This window comes from Phaseolus vulgaris, chromosome 3 (assembly GCF_000499845.2).
Source record: "Phaseolus vulgaris cultivar G19833 chromosome 3, P. vulgaris v2.0, whole genome shotgun sequence".
Lineage (NCBI taxonomy): Eukaryota > Viridiplantae > Streptophyta > Magnoliopsida > Fabales > Fabaceae > Phaseolus > Phaseolus vulgaris.
Window position 1 is genome coordinate 37,904,174 of NC_023757.2, and position 21,745 is coordinate 37,925,918.

Consider the following 21,745-nt stretch of genomic DNA (forward strand, 5'->3'; position numbering starts at 1 on the left):
AGAGTTTTTTAGGTTACCGGATATTGAGATCCGGGAGTATGCTACGGATTCATCAATCCAGGAGTGTGATACGGATTCATCAATCCGGAAGTGATTCGTGTTCTTTTTCAAAGAAAGGGGTGTTTCGAAAGCAACTTGTTGATTTTCGGATTGCTAAATCCAGAAGTCTAATTTTTGTTACGGATTGATGGATCTGAAAGATTACCGGTTTCACCAATCCGGAAGATTTATGGATTTCCCAATCCGGAATGCTAAAATATAAATGTGGATTTCCTATTCCGTAAAATTACCGAATTGCATTGTCCGGAAGAAGAAAGAGTAGTGTGGGTCTTATGTGTATTTTGGAATTTTTAAAAAATAATAGGGATATTTTTGTCTTTGCATTACATTATGGGGGTGCAAGAAGAAAAACATAGGGGTGCAGGAAGAAACTGCCTCATTTTTATTTTTTAAAAAAATTGTTTTTTTTTTTACTTTTTGTTCTTCAAAAGCTGTCAAATTGAACCTATATATTTGTTACTATCAAACATGAATTTTTTTTTCTTCCATTTCAAACATCAATAATTTAATTAAGATAAAAATCAAATATCAATATTCTTCCACTTCCAAAACATTAAAATACCTAATTCAAAAACATTAAACATAAACATTATTGACATTCTTCCATTTTAATAACATTGGATGCAGTCTTAAAAGAATTTTCATCCAATTTTTCATAATTATAATCTTCTCGTCATTTGCATACATTAAAACAATCACAATTAATTAATTAATTAATTAATTTTCCATAAAAATAATGCAATAAAAATAAGATCAATTAAAATAATTGAATTACCCTAAAAAAATCGATGCTTCTAACTAGAAGTAAAAATGATTGCTTCTACGTTTTCAGACAAAATTCGATTTCTATACTTGTTAAGAATTCGAGAACCAATGCAAAAATCATTGTTTTCTCCTTTTCTTTAAATTATCGATTTTAATTCTTATTGTACCGTCTTGGAATTGCTAGAATTATGGCCGATCAAACCCACTCTATGTACCGTCCCAAAATTTTTAGGAATTAAGCCGACCGAATAGTCAGAAAGTGTAGTGGAATGGACCTAGACCCATCCTGACCCGCTTTGCCAAATGGTGTGGGAAACAAGCAATCCCGCCACTGCATGATCAGGACGTTTTCGACACATGAAATTCCAACCTCGTTAAGTGCCACGATTTATTCACATAATATCCTCGATTATATCATAAATGCTATAATTGCTTGCACAATATCTCTGATTATACTACATAAATGCTATAATTTACCTGCTCAATATCCCTTATTATATAACATAAATGCTTTAATTATATTAGAGAATACATCTATTTATATACATGATATTCATATTTTATGAAAGGATACTCTAATACGCCACATTAAAACCTGGAGAAACCAGGATTAAAGATCCAAGCCCATGAAGGCTTATAAATACATGACCACTCAGAGGGAGTACACTCAACTCGCATCTTTGCACTATATTCACTACATACACAGTTTTTGGTGCTCTTACTAACTTGAGCGTCGAAGTGTCATTGCAGGAGGAGCCCCCCTCGTTTCCTGAATATTGAATCACTAAAGCGTGAAGGGAGACTGCCAGGAGCTCATCCAGATTTTGACCGACCTCGAGTCGATGAGAACAAATATTATTATTGGCATTGTACCATCTCGGAGCTGCCAGGAATTTGGCCGAATAGACCAACCTAGTGGATTGCCCCCCAGGGCCGACCAAGCTAGCCTAAAACACGACAAAGTGGGCTCGAAAAAGCCCCATTGCATTGATTTGATACAATATAATGGCACTGTCTAGGGCATGCTAGGAATTGAGACGATGTTGATTTTTCTCGAAAAGTGTACCAATTCAACTGTAATATAATACTATTTAAAGTACCAATGTCGAACACACAGAGAACAATTCTAATTAAGAAGTTATGATATAAAACTCATTAAGCATAAAAATAACTTTGAGAACTTGTTCATAACCAAATTAAAGATTTCACAATAAGTAACTTAAAGGTTTAAGATTTGATTCAAGACGTAACAAAATTAACTTATCAAATATAGATAAAAATACTTGGGATTGAATTGCGTCTATCTCAATCAGTTGTATTTTGGAATAATACAATATATAATACTCAATACTACTTATTTTTTATGCTTAATTTAAAGTCACTCACCTTGATTCCTTACAGATGAAATTCATAAGATGATTTCTCAAACACTGATTCCTCAGATATTTAACAAATCATCCAGCTTTAAGAACAAAATTATGATACAATTAATAACTTGAAATCTATTCCTAGCATTAGAAGTTATCAAGTATTTTCATCTATTTCAGATCCTTAAAAATACTTTTCATTCAAATTTAAGGATCAAAATCAAGACTCCATTGATCAGATAGAATCAAGCAATAAACATGAAACGAAAATACCAAAAACAAGTAGAAAATAAAATATTATATATATATATCATCAAGAATACATTTGAACAAAGTAGATTACATTCAATCACAAGTTAGAAAGCACTTAGCCACTCATGATAGCTCCTCCAATCTTAATCTGATTTGCATAAGAAGGGTTGATCTTAGTAGATTTTTCTCCTAAGAACAAATGTTTTCTTCTCTTTCTCTCACTAACTTCTCTCTAAACATCACTTCTTTTTCCACCGCCCCTGTTTTTATCTTTGTTCCATAATTTATTTAATAAACTTTAGGTCAAGCGAGTCAATCTAGCTTAAGCTAGGTCATTCAGTGTTGTTTTAGCTTGAATGAGCAATTCTAGCTTGAGCTAGATTAGTACTTAATTTAATCTGGATACTTTTAGCTTGAGTTAAATCTTCTAGCTTGAGTTAAATGTTTCCTTTATGTTTTTCTTCTTTGCTCCTTCTTGTGATCTAATTAAGTCTTTGTTTTCTTTCTTTTAATGCTTCATATTCATTTGAAATTTACACAAAAATTGGGATTAAATTTCTTCATTTGTTTCATGGTTCAAAATATATAATCGGATTAAATAATTCTCATATTAGGGTAATTTTCTTACATTAAGCAACAATTAAGTTCCAAAGTGTTCAATTTTTCCAATCATAAAAACTACACATTGAAACTTATCAGCCTACCGAACGGTCAGACCCACCCAAGCCCATTTTGTCGAATAGTGTAAGAAACAAGCAATCTCGCCACAGCATGACCAAGGCGTTTTCAAGACACACTATCCCTGATTATATTACATAAATGCTATAATTACTTTTACAATATACCTAACTATATTTTCTTGCACAATATCCTTAATTATATTACATAAATGTTATAATTGCCTGCACAATATCCCTGATTATATTATGTAAATACTATAATTGCCTGCATAATATCCCCAATTATATGATAGAATATTTCGATTTATATGCATGATATTCAAACTTTGTGAAGAGTTACCATAATATGACGCATTAATACTTGGAGAAACTAGGGTCAAAGATCTAAGCCCATGAAAACTTATAAATACATGACCATTCACAAGAAGTACTCTCAACTGACATCTTTGCACTATATTCACTATATACACAATATTTAGTGCTATTGAGCGTCGGAGTATCATCGTAGGAGGAACCCTTAGTTCTCTGAAGGTTGAATTACTAGATCTTGAAGAGAGATCACTAGGAACCCATTTCAAAATGTTTTTGTAATGATTGTTTTTCAAAGTGGTGGTTAAATTGAGGAAGCTTCTGGAAAATATTTTTACATATTGAAATGTAATTTAGAAAAAAAATGAATAAAATAAGAAGTTAAAAAATGTTCAAAATAGTTTTTTATCAAAGAAAAAATTCTAAAAACAATTAATCAATGGTTCTTAAATGCGTGTTTATTGAATACACTTTTCAAATTTATAATAATAAATTTACACCAATTAATTTTATTGGGTTACAATACAAAATTGTTTTCCTTAAAAAAAAATCAAAGTCAAACTTGAAGACAAGAATTAGGTTTGCGATTACAATGAGCCTTGTATTTTCCTTGTGAAACTGAAGAATCAAACGGAAAAAGAAATCCAAAACAGTACTTTGAACCTGTCCGTTTATTATCACTGAGGATAACATTTCATTAGGCCTAAATTGTCATCATCCACATTCTTAAGAACTGATTCACCAAGGACCCTCTGAATTTCAGGTACCTTGTTCGAAATTGATCCAATTGACCCTTTTTGTTTTCAATCTTTCACCCCACCGTCAAGGAGCTGAATCTTATGATCCCCGTGATAGGTTCGGCGATATCGTGTTGGGTTAGGGTTTTCAAAGCTTTCTTGATCGAACAGTAACCATCAATGAAGGGGGAAGTACAGCTTCAGCCTCCACCGGTTATGCAAAACCCTAGTGATTCGGACCCTTTGCTCCTTAACCAGGAGGAGGACGATGAGTCGCCGGGAAGCTCTGGTGAGATCAAGGATGACGAAGAAGACGTTGAGGCAGGCTTACTCCCCTGTTGTCGAATTTGCCTCGAAAGCGATTCTGACCCAGGTGATAATTCCTGCAAAAGCTTTCAAATTTTATGCCCAATTTTCTCATTTTCGGTTAGAATTGTTAAATTGCGAAATATGGGCATTTGGGCATTTCCCTGTAAATAAAACAGAGTCTTCATAAGTGAGTGGCTTCGGAGAGTGCAGTCAGAGTCCTCAGAATATATGAACCAGTGTATCGTCGTCATAATCAAAATTGGTGACATTGTGACCAAATATGATAGTTGTGGTCTTCATTTTTGTCTTTCCATTGTAAATTGTATTTGTAGAATTGTAGAGTCTGCAATTAGTCGTTGTTGTAACTTTTATTCGTTCTACACATGCTATGGTTTTGACTTTTCTGTACAATCGAAAACCAATGTCATATAACTTCACCTTCCATTTTATTTTGCTAACTGTCAAACTAGAAGTTTGTATTTTCATATTGCTTGTTGTACACCTTGGCTAACAGTGGAGGCTGAAATTATGTTTACTTTAATGCTTGAAATAATTTTCTTTTTAATTTAATTTGGTTGATGAAAGGGGATTCAATAAAATAAACTAGGCTAAGGAAATCTGGAAACTATTTTCATTTATTTAAAATGTTTGCTGTTGAATTCATGCATGCACTTTTGTTCCATTCCCAAATGCTATATCCAGTGCTTAAATTTAATAAACAACAGCAAAAAAAATAAAAAATTTTCTCTGATGCACTTTCTCATTTTCAGTTAATGTTGTTAAATGGCGGTGCCATTGCCACATTGGCAGAATGATGTGGTGAATTTTGCCATCTGCCATTGATAATAATTTCAGCACTGAATAATGTGATTAGAATTTAGAAGAAAACCAATGATAAATTTGGATAGATAAAATGATCATTGGGCTTTTTATTGAGATTTGGGCATTTCCTGTACTTGACTCCAAACGTGCGCAACTAATCAGATAAATGTACATGATATTATTGTTTGGGTGGTGGTATTCTTTTCAAAGCTAATTGTTGTTTTGATTTTGTAGAGGATGAATTGATATCTCCATGCATGTGCAAAGGTACTCAACAGTTTGTTCATCGCTCATGTCTTGATCATTGGCGCTCTGTAAAGGTGTATAATTTGATGTTGGTGTTCGTGTGTAATTTTAACTGCTAGTATTAACTTGTTGAGATCATATACTAATTTGGTGAAGTTTTATTTTTGGTGCCTTGTAGGAAGGATTTGCCTTCTCACACTGCACCACCTGCAAAGCCCAATTTCATCTTAGAGTTGAATTATTTGAGGACAACTCTTGGCGTAAAATAAAGTTCAGGCTTTTTGTGGCAAGGGATGTTTTCCTTGTTTTTCTGGCTGTACAGACTGTGAGCATTCTTAGCTTTTCCTTATCTTTCATATTTAATGATTATGTTTTCCTTGTTTTTATTAAGCTCTCTCTAGGTGGATGTTCTTTGTTTAGAATCTCTCAGTTTCAAGTCACTCCTACATCTGTTACCATGATGAAATGTTATTAGTTATAGCTTATAAACACTCTTTTTTTCAGAAAGAAGATGGTGCTTATACTGTAGGATTGTTAAACTGGACTTTCATATTGGTATTTGGTCAACATAGTATGCATAAATGTTTATTTTGCATTGGGGTAGGAACAATAGATATATAATGGACACTAGTGGAAGGAAAGGCACTTTTTGTCTTTTGGTCTACATTTTTTAATATATGAATTGGGATAGTTAAGGGAGAGAAAAGTAATTGTTAAGGGATATATAACAGTGAGGTGGTTTCTGGTATCACTTGAAAGTGCAAAGAAGTCCAAAAAAATGTGCATTCCAAATGAGGATACCACATATTATAATTGTTTTGTATATTACGGTATTGAGCAAGGTTGTCAAACTCGAGAGTGTACACAAACTTGTGAAACTTTCATATATTTGACTTGTAGATTTATAGTTTACCTAATATAAGAAGTAATATAAAAAAGTTATTAATGACATGTATGCATAATATAATTCTCATAATACAACAATAGTTCGATATTTCCATTTCATAAGAAAGAAAAGTAGTAAATCCCAACAATAAAGTATGATAGTACATTAGTGCTACTAAATAAGATTAAACTACATAGATGATTAAACCATATATAATTTCGTAAAAGGATAAGTTCTTAATGTGAAAATAATTAAAAAAACGAGTTAATTTCTTCAAAAAGTTTGATTGCTAATGAAACATTGTCATTATGGTTGAAAGCCAGACAAAAATGACATCTGATTTTAAACTCCTTGACTCGCTTAGTTCAAAGAGTTTACTTAGAAAAGAGTTTGATAATGGATTAATTCATTTTCTCTATCTAAGATCTTAATCTCCTAAGAGTTTAAATGTTAATTCGAGATTTTGACAACCTTGGTCTTTAGACTTTTTTTTTATATGATATGAGATAAGAGTATTTTAATATCACGAGTCTATGAATTACTAGGAATTTTTTGTAATTCATAACCATTGTTGTCAAATTCTCAAGTTAACTTATAGACTTTAACGAGTTATCAATTCTAGGTAAAGAATGTTGGAACAACTGGCTCTAGAAGGGGGCGGTTGAATAGAGCCTGGACTCTTCTCGCAAAGAACTAGACTAGACCGTTTATTGCACAAACAACACAACAAATTTTATACTGGTTCACCAAAGCTCAATGTCCACTTCTCCTTTAAACAAACTGCTCAAAAGGTTCTAGTAATAAAAACACTTGATTACTAAGAGTACACAAACCACTCCTGGTTACAATGAATACATAGACCACTCCTGGTTAGACGGTTTTAACTCACCTCCCCTGAATTTAAGACCTCAGATAGAGAAACAAGAACTCTCAAAGAGAGAACAATTTAAACTCACTGGGATTGCTTCACATAGTTAAAATTTACAATAGTTTTCGCTCACCCACAAAGAATACTCAACATTATATGATCACTAGAAGATTGAAAGAATTGTAGATTCTTGTATTTTTCTTCATCTTGAGTCCTTTATTTAGACTTGTAAGATGATTGTTGTAGCACTTTTTTGGCAAGATATGATTTTTAACTGATTTTCTTCAAGTGTACATGATCTTCTATGTAATATTTTCATCAACGCATTTAGACTAGAAGCTTGAATCTTGATGTAGAAGGATATTGTATGCTTCTTCATTTGTGCTTTTGCTTTTTACTATCATGGAAACATTTTAAACAACATTTGCATATATAACAATTAATCGCATTTAATCAGAATCGCTTAAGTATTTTGTTTCATCAATTGTATAATATTTTTACCGTTTGTAAAATAAAATCTTTCCAAACTTATATATATTAACGTTGAAGATATTGTATCAATTATGTTTAAAACCACTTGTTTTATATGTTGAAAACATTTGCTTGTTACAACTTGATTACTGTTTTAATTTAGACTATAAACACACAAGAAACGTTAGATTGTCTGTCATCAATCTAGTGGTACCATTGGATGATCTAGTGATCCTTCAACTAGCACTAAACACATATTAGAATGTTCAGATAATAAATTCATATTGAACAATTAAATCACATTGAGTGTTTGTTATCATCAAAACTCATAGATGATTTGCTAGTATTAAAGCGTTTAGAAGGGATTTATGGATTAGACAATCTAGGGTCTCAACAATCTCCCTCTTTTGATGATAACAAAAACCTTAACCGATAAACAAGTAATCGGAGATTATGCACAACAAAAAACATTTATTGGATGCAATTGTGTTTTGTGTACATTTAATCAAAGTAATTAGAAGCACATAGTAGCAAAATAGGAGTAAAATAGAGCAGTACACATGAGAATCAAGCATAACAAAAACAAGAGCAAAAACTAAGAACACAAATTGTTTTTTTAACAACTATTTTCTCTCCCATTTTTGACAACATAAGAAAGGGATCATTGAAGAAGACATCATTGTTGGATGGGGATGGTGGAGGTGGTGGCTAAGAGGGCTGGCTATAATTGGACAGCTGGACTAAGGGAACGTTAAACTGACATAGCAACTAGGCAAAGGAATTTTGGATATGGGCAGCAAAGGGTCAGGCAATTTGCTCTATCCTCTGAGCTTGACGCTTTTCCATGGCTCTAAGTTGTTCAAGTGCAGCTTGTTGTTCTTCTCTGATACGTCTTGTCTCATCATCTAGAGTCTAGACGGTATCAAACATAACATCTGGTCCTTGACTTATAGGGACTACATGTAAAGCCTCTGAGATTGAAGTCTTAGGATGTCGAACTGCCTGAAGAGGAATGAGCCTCTGTTCCCTTCAATATGTTAATCTACCACTGCTCAGCCTCCTTCCTGAGAGCTTCTTCCTCTTGAGTCTTCTTCCTAGCAAGCCCTTTGTCTTAGAGTGCCACTCTAGAATAAAAACCACGTTTTCCTTGAGCAGATTGTACTTCAGAGACTGATGATCAATAGCTGCTTCAGTGTCTGAGTCTAAGATAGGCTTGATCTCAGCAAAGGAAGATTTGTTAAGGTCATAGTGACCAACAACTCCTCTTGGAACCTTCATGAGCATCTTCCAAAACGAAAACTCTGGTTCTTGCAGGAAAATTGTGGTGGTATCATTGAATGATCTAGTGATCCTTCAACTAGCACAAAACGCATTAGAATGTTTGGTTAATAAATTCATATTGAACAATTAAATCACGTCCAATGTTTGTTATCATCAAAACTCATAGATAGCCTATTGATATTAGACCGTCTAGAAGGGCTTTATGGATTAGACCATCTAGCGTCTCAACAAAGATTAATTCACTATCAAACCTTTTTTTAAGTAAAATATTGTAAACCGGCAACACTCCCAAGTTAAGAACAGTGCTGGTCCTGCTATTCTGAAGGATATGATGTCTTCCACCATTTCTGTTGTGGTACTTGCCATTGAAATGGCACCTATGGCGGATTATCAACTTTTTTGTGTAATTTTCGTTTCTCAAAACCATAATTTTGGGTTTGGCACATTTTAAAATAATCCCCAAGCTTTAACACGAGAGTGTCTGAGCCCTCTTTTAAAAAAGCCTTCTCCTTTGTTTTGTATCCTTTTAGTTTGGCACATTTTAGAATAATCCCCAAGCTTTAACACGAGAGTGAATGAGCCCTCTTTTAAAAAAGCCTTCTCCTTTGTTTTGTGTCCTTTTAGTTGTCTACGACAATAACTTGCTTCGGTGATGTGAACAGCAGTGATGACTAAGCTCTGATGACCTAAACCTTGAAACTAAGTTTTTTTTTCTATTTTTCTTGTTCCGTCCATTTTGTTTTATTTTTCCTTTCTTCTCATTTGTTTTTCTCTCCTTTTCTCCTCTTCTCTTTTCACATGTTTGTCTTCATCTAGTTGTTGCTTTGTTTTATAGTTTTATTTTTTTTTCAAAATTTTAGAACCAGCTATTTGCTTGTTGCTCATCGTTCCCAATTATTTTTCATTTATGGGATAATGTAAAGCACCCAAAACCAAAGCAATGCATCCTAAGGTTACTAAATGAAATGTTAGTGTTTTTATGAGTTATGTATAGGACTTTATGTGATGACAATCATGAGAATTTTGTAAATGTTATGAAATTAGTTTGTCATTATGATTTTTTTTAATATATTCGTAATTTATATTGTTTTTTATGTTTGTGTATGTAAATTTGTCCACCATGACTTTCCGCCATAGGCCGCGGTGGGTGCGTTCACTATATTTATTGGTGGATATTTGGCTCACCGCCATGGGATAAATTGACCCCACCGTGATAGTGTTTTATGTTTTTCATGCATTGTTTTTTAGGCCAATGTAAATGTAGCATTGTTACAATGGCCAAGTCATTCCAATAAATTAACTTTTCTGAAATCTTTTCACTTAAGGAACTTGTTTTTTTTATGAATCTGTGTATGATTTGGTCCTTATTTAGTTTGATCTTGTTTAGTACTAATGTACTATCTTACTTTATTATTGTGGTTACTACTTTGCTTTATAATGGAGTTGAAATGTTGAGTTATTGTTGTGTTAAAGTATCATTTATGCATATATGTCATTACTAGGTTTTTCAGTATTATTTTTTTATATTAGGTAAACTCTTTACAAGTTTGCAAGTAAAGTCTACAGAAGCTTAACGAGTTTATTATCTAAACTCTCTAGTTTAACAATCTGGTCATAGCTAATATAGGGACTGTCTCTAACTGTCAATATTCATATTTTTACAATTTTTTTCCCATGCTTGGGTCAATATTGATAATTTAGGCCGGGGTGGGTGCCATTCACTATATTTATTGGTGGATATTTGGCTCACCGCCATGGGATAAATTGACCCCACCGTGATAGTGTTTTATGCTTTTCATACATTGTTTTTTAGGCCAATGTAAATGTAGCATTGTTACAATGGGCCAAGTCATTCCAATAAATTAACTTTTCTGAAATCTTTTCACTTAAGGAACTTGTTTTTTTATGAATCTGTGTATGATTTGGTCCTTATTTAGTTTGATCTTGTTTAGTACTAATGTACTATCTTACTTTATTATTGTGGTTACTACTTTGCTTTTAAATGGAGTTGAAATGTTGAGTTATTGTTGTGTTAAAGTATCATTTATGCATATATGTCATTACTAGGTTTTTCAGTATTATTTTTTTATATTAGGTAAACTCTTTACAAGTTTGCAAGTAAAGTCTACGGAAGCTTAACGAGTTTATTATCTAAACTCTCTAGTTTAACAATCTGGTCATAGCTAATATAGGGACTGGCTCTAACTGTCAATGTTCATATTTTTGCAATTTTTTTCCCATGCTTGTGTCAATATTGATAATTTAGGCCTTGTAAATTACCTTTTTTTTTATACTTTTAGTTTTTTTTTTTTGAAAATTGATTTTGGGATGTAGCTTTATTTGTTTGGAACATATTGTCATACTGTGTAATGCTTACTTGCAAGTTTTGTCTTAAGCCATGTTCTATTTATTTGCTAGGTGATTGCAGCTATTGGTGGCTTTGCGTACATCATGGACAAAGATGGTTCCTTCAGGAACTCATTTGATGATGGCTGGGATAAGATACTGTCAAGGCATCCAATTCCGTTTTATTATTGTATTGGTAAGCTTTTCTGTCATCGAAGTTATTTGTTATTAACAAATGTCCAAAATTCCTCTGTATGGCTTTTTTCTGCAGTCAGATTTTGGTGAAATTAAGTAATCATATTTCTCCATATCGTCATGTAATCCGCTTTGATATTTGCCTCATCCTTAATGTTTAATGTTATTCTCAATTAGTATTGCTAAGAGATTACTGTTCATCCTGTATTTGAGTGGAATTTGGATCCATTCATGTTACACTGTAGTGATGTTGGGAGACAAAGACACATAACCAGACTAGTTAAGTTTGATTTGAATTAAACTACGTATCAAATAGCACGGGAGAATCAAAGTCTCTTAAGTCATTAATAGAAATAGTAGACTCCATCCCTGTTTAATGGCTTTTAGGAGGGGGAAAGGGAAGAACACCATGATAGAAAGTTAGTTTTAACGTGTAGAACATTTTCTCTGGGCTATTTTCTTTGCATGTTCCTCAAACAGTTCAAACTGTAATGTCCAAACAAACTTCATTCAATGGATCTATTTTTACATTTAGTTAATTAACCCTTGGTAGTAATGCTTGTTTGGAAGCTCCAGATTTTCCTTCCTGTTCATCTCTCTCTGATGGTTTATATTTGTATGTCAGGAGTGCTGGCCTTCTTTGTACTGATTGGGTTTTTCGGTCTCATACTGCACTGCTCCTCCCTCAATACCAATGACCCCAGAATGGCTGGTTGTCAGAACTGTTGTTATGGATGGGGCATTCTGGATTGCTTTCCCGCTTCCATGGAGGCATGCTTTGCCCTTGTGGTTGTTTTCGTTGTCATCTTTGCAATTCTTGGTATAGCGTATGGTTTTCTTGCTGCCACCATGGCCATTCAAAGAATTTGGCAGAGGCACTACCATATCCTCACCAAGAGGGAGCTTACAAAGGTAGTAATACCCTACTGCTATATTGAATGCCCATGTTATATCTTCTAAATAAAATCATCAGCTGCCCTAAATGATTTTCATATTTTCTATATTCTGTCTTACATTTGTTGTAAATATTTACAGGAATACATAGTAGAGGATCTTCGTGGCTGTTATTTCCCACCAAAGTTGGACCCAGAACATGAAGGCCGCTTGAAAATGCTCAAGCTTTTGTGATTACAAAGCACTTACCTGTAAAAATGTTTTTAAATGATTACAGTATCAAGTTGTTGCATTGTTTAACTGTTACAGTCTCATCGCTCTCTTCTCTTCTAAACAAAGAATCTGGATCCTTGCCAGGTTCTGTATACTTCAAATTTGACTGGAAAAATGATAAAAATATATGCAGATATTTGTCCGTGCCCAGGTTGAAGCTAAGTAATGATTAGTGAACCACTCCAAATGCCTTATTAATTCATATAATTCTGTCTATATTTCTCTGTATCACCTCGTATATGCCCCCTTTTTCAATCAAAAGGCTTTTCGGGGGTCCACAGATAATTTTTCTTGTTATATAAGGATGGATGGCCAAGGCAATTTTACATGCTTACCCAATATAAATTGAGTGTTTTGTTGTGATGAATCGCTTTATCCGTTATCATGTTGAGGTGGTGGAGGACATGACTAGTGGCTACAAGAGTGCACTGATAACTGATGTACATATCTAACCCAATTCATAATAGTGCAGTGAATATGTACTTGGTTTTTAACCCAATTGATAATAGTACTGAATGTTTTGTGGCCTAATGTGTTTGCGTACACAATTTAGAAACACGCCATATTATTAGGTGGGGAACACTCCTTTCCGTACCCCCTCCCCCTTCCCTCTTCACAGTAATCGTAATTTCCAAATCAGTAAAGCTTTGTGTATAGTAATTCGAAGACAGTTTCCAGCTGAAAGAAACCGATGGCCAAAATATTTTATTTCACATTAGTAACAATGACAAGAGGGCTAAAAGATTTACAGTTGAAATCACGGATATGAGACCGGAAAAAAATTACAATGTTATTAAAGACGTTCCTTATATGCATATACTACATATGCATGTCATTTTAAAGAGATGCTGGAAACTGGACACTTGGATTCTATAGCCCATCAGCACCTAGAAAGACAAGATGGTCACCATCTCTAATAACCTCTAAATCTTCGATTTGACCTCCATCTTTGCATATAATCTTAGCAGGATAGAAACCAAATTTTTTGGCTCCAATCTCAAGTAGCTCTTGAAAGGTTTCAGGTAGTAAAACAAGCTTCCCCGCAACCTCACCCCTCTCAGGGCAACTAATAACTACCCTAGTTGAACCAACTGCACTACTACTCTGCATGCCATTGCTTGCCTTGTTATTCATGTTAAGAGACAAAAGCAGGTCCTTTTCCCCATTGTGTGCTGCTACCATTATCCCTAAGAGTGAGTTATGATAATTGTTGCTCTTACGCCTTGGACGGGTTTGGGTCTGGCTCTGTCTCTGGCTCTGGCTCCAAGAGGCATCCGTTCCATGAAATGAGCCGTCAAGGGGTAAAGGCATGGTTGGCTCACTAGTAAACCTTCCAAGGTACCTGATCTTACTCGGCTTCTCGGGAATGGTAACGGAAGACTGAACCTTAGGCTCCACAGTGGAGTCAAAAATGGCTTTTATTTCTGTATGTGATTGCTGATCTGCCAGATCTGTAGCGGTCCAGCCATGCTTGTCAGGTTTGTCAATGCTTGCCCCGTGATCCAAAAGGTATTTGACAATTTCAACGTTGCCGTCCGAGACTGCAACGTGCAACGCTGTGGTCCCACCGTTGATGCTTGGAAGTGTGATATCTCCTCCGTAGCGCCTTATTTCCTTCAGCAACTTCAATTTGTTCTGCTCAACAGCCGTACATGCAAACTGGCCCACATCCCCGCATTGCAAGTTAGCTCCATTTTCTTCCAACACCTTGCTAACTGACTCATGTCCTCCCACTATAGCCTCCCACAGTGCTACATTGCCATCCAAATCTGCACGTACAATATCCATCTTGAGTTTTTTCTTTTACTTTTCAGATGACTAGTATCACTAATACAAAGTAATTGAGGAAAAATGTTATAGTTGGATTAAAGCAACTTGTTGGCCTAATTCTTTATTCCCCTACCACTCCATGCACATGCATATGATAATGACTTCTGGATAAGGTTTAGATATTATTGTGTCATGGGGGGAGTGAGTGTTACAATGTCAACCTACAGCTTGTTTCATTTACATTGATAAAACTTCTTATATAATGACATATTCTAATATGAAATCCGTGATAGAATTTCAACTACTAAAATCCAAAATAAACGGAGATACAATCGATGAATGGTCTCTGAATTTTGTGCAACTTGGGAAGAAGATAACAATGAAAATGCCATCCCTCTATTTTTAACTTACGGACCCCCACCCCCAAAAAAAAGTTGAAATAAATTAAGAAACTTATTTTCTTAGTAAGGGAAAACAATTATTGTTAATAATACTAGAATAATTAGCATTTCACTTAATGACGATGAATAAAGTATTAGGAAGAGAATCACAAGTAATATTAATAAGAAAATGTTGAAATAAGTTATCAATAAATCATATCCAGGAACTGATCCAACTTAGACGAAGACAACGAAATAAATAAAAAAATCAAATACAAGACGAAGACAACCAAATAACTGAAGTTTTAATTACTCTTTCGAAGCCAAAAGAGGCGTGGATCATTCCACATTGGTGGCATGTGTCTCTTCGACTTCTCACAATAGCAAGTTGATTTTTAATTAGTCGGTTACCAACCATTAGAGACTTCAGTTTTCAAATAGGAGACATGCATAATGGAGACTCTTTCAATTATTAACAAATTAATAACATCCTTTTCTATTATTAGTTATTACATTGCAATGACCTTTTTTCCTCTTCAACCTCATTATGTGTCTTGCTAAGGACCAGTAGAATGTTGACAAAGATTAAAATATCACAAAATGAGGACACGGACTATGTAAGAATGGATAGTTTTAAGTATATTAATCCTACACGAAATATGTGAAGCAAATTAATTAATTATTTTCTTGGAAGCAAGTCCAAAGGCACATGGATGTACAAAATTCAAGGATATTAAAATTTATGAGTTTGGTGTCCTCATCAGGCACAACTTGATTGGTTTTATGGTAATTGTTAAATAAGTTGTAGAAATCTAAATCTGGAAATTTAAGTTATGTTTAAGAAAATGAGTAATCACACACTAACGAAAGTTTTGGAAAATAAAAGAAATAACAAACGAATTTAATGTTTTTAATTTAATAAATGAAAACTTTATATTTGTATTCATATAATAGTCATCTAGTATTTAAAAAATATTTATTTAAATAATCATTCATTCCTAGTCCTGGGTAGTGTGATAAACAATCTAATGTGGCAGACTTATAATAGACAAGAATATAAATGCTTATTAATTAAAACTTTGAAATCCTAACTTTGTAGGAACTGTCATGCATAGAAGTCTTCATCTTCCACATTCTTCAAATTGTTTGTACGTATTTGTATCTAAGAAATTTTTATCGTTTGACCTAAGAACTTGTCTAATAGTATGAGTGTTTAATCAATAAATTTAAGAAAGTGATAAGAAATATCTACCTTTAATGTTGGGATCCGCCCCATAATCTAACAGAAGCAGAACACAGTTCTCTTTGCCGTGAGATGCTGCTATATGCTGATTTTGAAAAAATAAACCCGCACTTTAGATTAGAAGAAATAGAAAATAAAAATCTTGTAAAGGTCAAAAACAACATTATAACTATTCACCCACCAAAGCTGTCCTTCGATTGTTGTCGGATTCGTTTGGATCCATGCCTCGTTTCAGCAACTGATGTAACAAGAAGTCATCTCCTCTTGCTGCCGCAAAGCACACACTAACTGGTAGGTCCATTCTACCACGAGCTAACATGGTCTCAATCTCTGCCAAAACTCCCTCCATGATTGGATCGTTGAGCTCCTTTAAATGCTGCTCACCATAATAAGTCCACAAATATAAATTTACTGATTGCTCTGTTGAATAAGATTTTAATATCTTTTTTAAAAATCATTTTTCTTTCATTCAATTATTATGTTTGAACAAGCCTATGTACGATATGCTACTCTAATGTTGGAAGGCATATTAACTAAATCAGAAAAATGTGCTAGTTTTTCATTGTCAACATGCAATGAATGGATATGATGTTATGCAGACCTGAAGCAGATTAGTCATGATTATGGTTCCGTCTCCCACGTTGGCCTGAAGAATATTCAAGAAAGTAGTACGGTTTAACCTCAGCAACTGGCTTAGTCGCTTCGTTCGAACTGTGAAAAGCTGTGGCTTGTAACAGAGCACACCAATCTCACCAAAAAGATCACCAGTTTTGGCCTCTCCAACAACCTGAAATCAGTTACCAACATTAAGATTTAGTATCATACTATATATTCCAGCACTCTTTCTTATCATGTATTAATAAATGGACTTGCCTGTTCAACCCCATTTTGAAAAATTACCAGGTCCTGTCAAACAATTAAGGCATTAGAAACAACTTTTTGTTTCCTTAAGAGGAAGAAAAATCTCATTCTGTTACTGTAAAATTTTGCTAAATTTTGAAATGGGGGTATATTATTCACATAAATAAGTTGGACAATTACCACGGCACCAGTGACCAGTATATAAAAGTCAGTGGGGGCTTCGTTTTGCAAGATAACATCTTCTTTGGGTGGAAAATATTCAGCTTTCATCTCTGACACCTTTTATAGTAAGTCAAAAAAAGGGCCCTCAGTACAAATTGAAGATTAAAATACACATGGGAGGTAATATATTCACAATGAATAGCAAATACATATACTTAACTTCCTAAAATATTAATCTTTTAATTATTTTTATTTTATTTTTTAATTAAAAATATTATTATATTATTATAATGAGTTGTGAAGTGTTTGTGTTTTACTATTTGTAGTGCCAAAGAAAAGTTTTCCAATACATATTTATATCATTTATGAGCAGGGACAGAAAATTTGCATTTACCAATTGAAAGAGCAAGTCATCCGAAACCCCGTGAAACAAGTAGACCTTATCAATAAGAGAATAGAAAAGATGATGTGAAATGCTGGATCTGATGGCTTTGGGAAGAGAATCAAGTGTCTCTTGCTGCTGCAACCCTTCTGAGTCTGTTCTATGCTTCAAACACAAGTGGGCAAGCATTTGGTCTTGCAACCTAGGAGGCAATTGATTCCTATGGGCAAAATTTGAGGCAGCTTGGATGGTATCTCTCTGATAATTGAGAAAAGTCATATAAGTTTTACATTTTCCTGAACTTAAAATGACTAACTGGGACTATATCCGTATACTTACAAATTTTCTGGTTCGACTTGTGCCATGGACAACCAAATTGGTCATATTACCAATCAAATATGCTGTTAACCCCAGATTAAAGAGCATATAAAAGATGTCAAAGGTCATCTCCCTTGAATTCACTGGATGCAAATCTCCATAGCCAACAGTTGTTAAGGTAGTAATAGACCAGTATATAGATGTCACATATCTTGACCACAAGCTGTGTTCAAGGAAATTACCCATCGCTACACCAATCCATGTCTTTGCTGGATCATGATAACGTGCAGCAATAAGATAATAGAAACATGCAGCACAATGAACGGCGAAGAGGGTAACCTATACAAAGCACTCACACAATCAGTCTATTATTAAACCTGTCAAATTCCTTTTCCTATTTTATAAAAATTATAAATATAATAAGTTTGGAAACTTACAGAAATAAGCTTAGCACACCGAACCCAAAAATAGTTATAGTTTCTGTCCTTCTCAAGCCTACTCAAAAATGTATTATTCATATTCACAGTTATGATATGAGCCACATAAATGAGAAAAAAAAGAGTTGGAAAACATTGATTCATTGGAAAGCTGTCAATATTACCGAGAAAACAAAGCACTGACTCTTCGAAGACGCCAAAGGCGAAGCATGTTGAATAAACCATAGGATTGAAGAGGAGAAGGTGATATCTTTTGTACAAGCTCTGAAGGAATGATGGAGATAACATCGAACGCCAACCAAGTCCTTGCATATTTCCAAGCAATATCTTTCCGGTCGTCCACGAACAAATAGGTGGTTTTGTCAATGTAAGCCACGAAGAAGGTGAGAACTATATCCACGAAAAAAAATCCATTGACAATATTATCAGAAATGGAAAGGGGTGCTTGTGGCTTCTTCAAGAATCCGAATTCGAAGGGAGAAACCCAAGCAGTATAAACTACCAGAACAACAAGGAAAGTTTCCCATATCCTGCAAAATCCAACAAATTTTAATTACCTAATACTAATACTCATGTCATCTGCGTTATAAAACACAAAAAAGAAAATATTTTTTTACTCGAAATTTCAGTTTCAGTTACAGAGTCAGTAACAAAACATATTTATTGGGAAATATGAATTATCCCTTGACACTTATGTTCGGTGGAATCCAATACGAAATCTTCCATTGCATGCACAACAACCACCAGACTCTAGTTGTTTCAAATCCAAGGAAACAAAGTCAAACTTCATAGTTTGACTACTGACAGGTGGAAGCTCGTGGCTCTGCCTTTGAAAACTGAATTTCAATATGGTAAACCAAACCGAAAACGTTTTTTTATAGATTGACTCAGTTAGTCAGAATGTGATTTATGTAGCCGATATCAAATGATATAAGGCCGGTTGCAATTTCTGTGTTAGTTTTAATGATTTGAATAGATATCAATGGAAGAACAGTTTCCAAGAGGCAAACAATTAAACTATTATTAAAAGAGAATGAAAGGAGCGAAATTGCTCTTTCGGTAATCAGCAGGGATCACAAGGAAGAGATCCAGTGCGGTCCATTCAGGTTATGAACAGCACTGAATACGACACAGTACTAAAATCACAGAAACGCGTCAAAACAAAACAGCCAGATATTTGCATTAAGCATTTAGCAAAATTCTAGAATCGAAAAGAGGCCACAAAATTGAGCAAGGAAGGAACGGCCAGAATACTTTCAAAAAGAAGGAGTTAAGAATGGAATAGAACAAAATAATAGCATCTAACGAAAACAAAGGTGCAACAAAACAAGTCAACAAGCCTCGTTCCGAGGAAAACAAAGAAACTGCAGCAAGTATGAACACCGTAAGTCCTTGTTTTGTTTCCCTTTCTTTCTCGACAAGAAAAAAAAAATGTAAAATATATTGAAGCTCTGAAACGATGGAGAAACAAACGTGTCTGTCAAAATCAATTAAGACGGCATTTAAACAAAAGAAAGCATAAAGAACCTTAAATATGAAAAGGACAAAAAAGAAACCTGTAACGGCGGTCGTAGGGCGATAGAATGAAGCGGCGGAGCTTGATTCTGCGGTTGCTTTTGGCTCCGAGAGACGGAAGTATTCCGGTGGAGAGACTGTAGTGGCTGCCATCCCGTGACAGTTCAATCTCTTCTTGGCCGCAGACCAACATTTTTGTTTATTTGTGTTTAGTTGAGTTTGGTGGTGGGTGTGTTGAGACGTGTGTGACTTTTACAGAAACCTTAGTGCAAGGGAGTTTTGGTCCTCATGGTATTGCGGAGGCGGTTATGAACGTGCTTTTGTTCAGACGCGATTCTCGCTTGGAGAATGGTGGCAACTGGCAATGAACCAAACCGGCCCGTGTCCTTTATATACACAACAGTTCAACACAAATCCGGAGGCTCTACTACCTTCGTGGTTTTCTTTTTTCTGTTTTTTAACAATATTTATTGAAATTAAATACAGTTGTAGTAATTATTATTTTTAACAATAAAATATATAGTTTGAGAACTTTTAAAATTATATATATTTTTAATTGATAAATTTAGAAATAAAATATATAATAAAGAATAAATTTGAAATTAAATGATATGAAAATAATATTAAAATAATAATATATTGAACTTGATTGTCTTTCACCTTTCGGGCAGGTTTTTATCTCCAAATATATATTTATTACGTTTTTATACTTTATTGTAATAAATGATTTATTTTTATATAAAAATATTAATTTAAATGGTTGATATAAATTTTAATTAAGACATTTAATTAAAGAGTTTGTATATATCCTTTCCGTACAATGAAAAATGGCAATTGAGAAGAGTGGTAAAACATTTTTTTTATGTTTATTGAATACTCATGTTATTCCTTCCACTTGTATATTATAAGACTTTGTTTAGGAAATTCTGTTTTTTAGGGATTATTTTTATAAAATTCTATTTTATTAGTTATTATTTTAGAAATTATTTTTAATTCATTAACAAATATTAGGAAATGATGATTTTTTATTTTATTAGAACTGAATACTATTTATGTAATTATTATTCTCTTATTTATTTTTTTTATTAATATAATGGATAAATAATTAATTTGATTCTTAAATAAATAAAGCATGGTATATTTAATTTCCAGATGCGTAAAGATTCTATAATTATGTCTTTATGCTAAATTTTGTGGAACTATTTATTATTAAAAATATAATTTTAAAAATAATTTAACAATAAACTAGTGACTATTTTTTCATTAAGATATACTAGTAGTGATCCATTCGAAATTTTTACACATTCAAAATTAAATCTATTTTTTTCACATTAAAAAATAAATAATTTATTTTTTATAGATTAAATTGGTAGAATCTCTCATATGTAATGACTAAAGTGATTATTTATCTTTACTAAAATAATTTTTTTGTGTAAATATTTAAATTAATCTGTGAAAGGTGAATGTGATGGATTATTTGACTCTGATTAAGTATGTTTTCTAAATAAGTCACTGGACAATTATTTGTCTGTACATAAGTCTTTTATGAGTATTTAATATTTCGTATGCAATGTTTTGTATGTTTGATACAAGATATGTAAACAGATGAATTTTTCAATGACTAGTGTTTTGTATAATTCTAGTCAAGGACTTATTAATCAACACATTTATCTTTCCCATACGAATTTAAATATTATTTTATCTAAACATTAACTGAGAGGGAAACAATTAAGAAAAATAATATGATGAGTAATAAATAAGCTATATATAGTAAAATATAATGAAAAATTAATAAAATCAATTCAAAAAAATTAAAAATTTTGGACTATTTAATAAAGATATTACGTTTGAGTTTTAGAGGAAACAAAATGTATATATCCTAAAAGAACTTTGACCAAAAGTTTTATGTTATATTA

The 21,745-nt window shown here is 33.3% G+C and overlaps 2 protein-coding genes across 2 annotated transcripts; one reads left to right on the forward strand and one right to left on the reverse strand.

Moving 5' to 3' along the window:
• Window positions 1-3,947: 3,947 nt before the first annotated feature.
• On the forward strand, window positions 3,948-12,941 carry LOC137807491 (uncharacterized). Its single transcript, XM_068608156.1, has 7 exons — window positions 3,948-4,196; window positions 4,289-4,543; window positions 5,536-5,621; window positions 5,726-5,872; window positions 11,472-11,595; window positions 12,220-12,506; window positions 12,630-12,941. Exons 2-7 carry the CDS (start codon window positions 4,351-4,353, stop codon window positions 12,720-12,722), a joined length of 930 nt encoding a protein of 309 aa, XP_068464257.1. The 5' UTR covers window positions 3,948-4,196; window positions 4,289-4,350; the 3' UTR covers window positions 12,723-12,941.
• Window positions 12,942-13,440: 499 nt separating this feature from the next.
• Window positions 13,441-20,240, reverse strand: LOC137807490 (potassium channel AKT1-like). The gene is made up of 11 exons (XM_068608155.1): window positions 19,871-20,240; window positions 18,479-18,844; window positions 18,315-18,372; window positions 17,899-18,216; window positions 17,572-17,817; window positions 17,196-17,294; window positions 17,028-17,060; window positions 16,756-16,941; window positions 16,336-16,530; window positions 16,164-16,239; window positions 13,441-14,530 (listed from the first exon to the last, which is right to left on the reverse strand). Exons 1-11 carry the CDS (start codon window positions 20,020-20,022, stop codon window positions 13,632-13,634), a joined length of 2,628 nt encoding a protein of 875 aa, XP_068464256.1. The 5' UTR covers window positions 20,023-20,240; the 3' UTR covers window positions 13,441-13,631.
• Between the last annotated feature and the right edge of the window lie 1,505 nt (window positions 20,241-21,745).

Bases quoted from the DNA above. Each gene is read 5' to 3' on its own strand.
- LOC137807491 (XM_068608156.1), top strand. From the start codon at position 4,351: ATGAAGGGGGAAGTACAGCTTCAGCCTCCACCGGTTATGCAAAACCCT. The intron at 5,622-5,725 runs GTGTATAATTTG...GGTGCCTTGTAG, and splicing joins ATCATTGGCGCTCTGTAAAG to GAAGGATTTGCCTTCTCACA. The intron at 12,507-12,629 runs GTAGTAATACCC...AAATATTTACAG, and splicing joins CCAAGAGGGAGCTTACAAAG to GAATACATAGTAGAGGATCT.
- LOC137807490 (XM_068608155.1), bottom strand. From the start codon at position 20,022: ATGTTGGTCTGCGGCCAAGAAGAGATTGAACTGTCACGGGATGGCAGC. The intron at 18,217-18,314 runs GTAAGTTTCCAA...TGCTTTGTATAG, and splicing joins GGTGTGCTAAGCTTATTTCT to GTTACCCTCTTCGCCGTTCA. The intron at 17,295-17,571 runs GTAAATGCAAAT...TTACTATAAAAG, and splicing joins ATGACTTGCTCTTTCAATTG to GTGTCAGAGATGAAAGCTGA.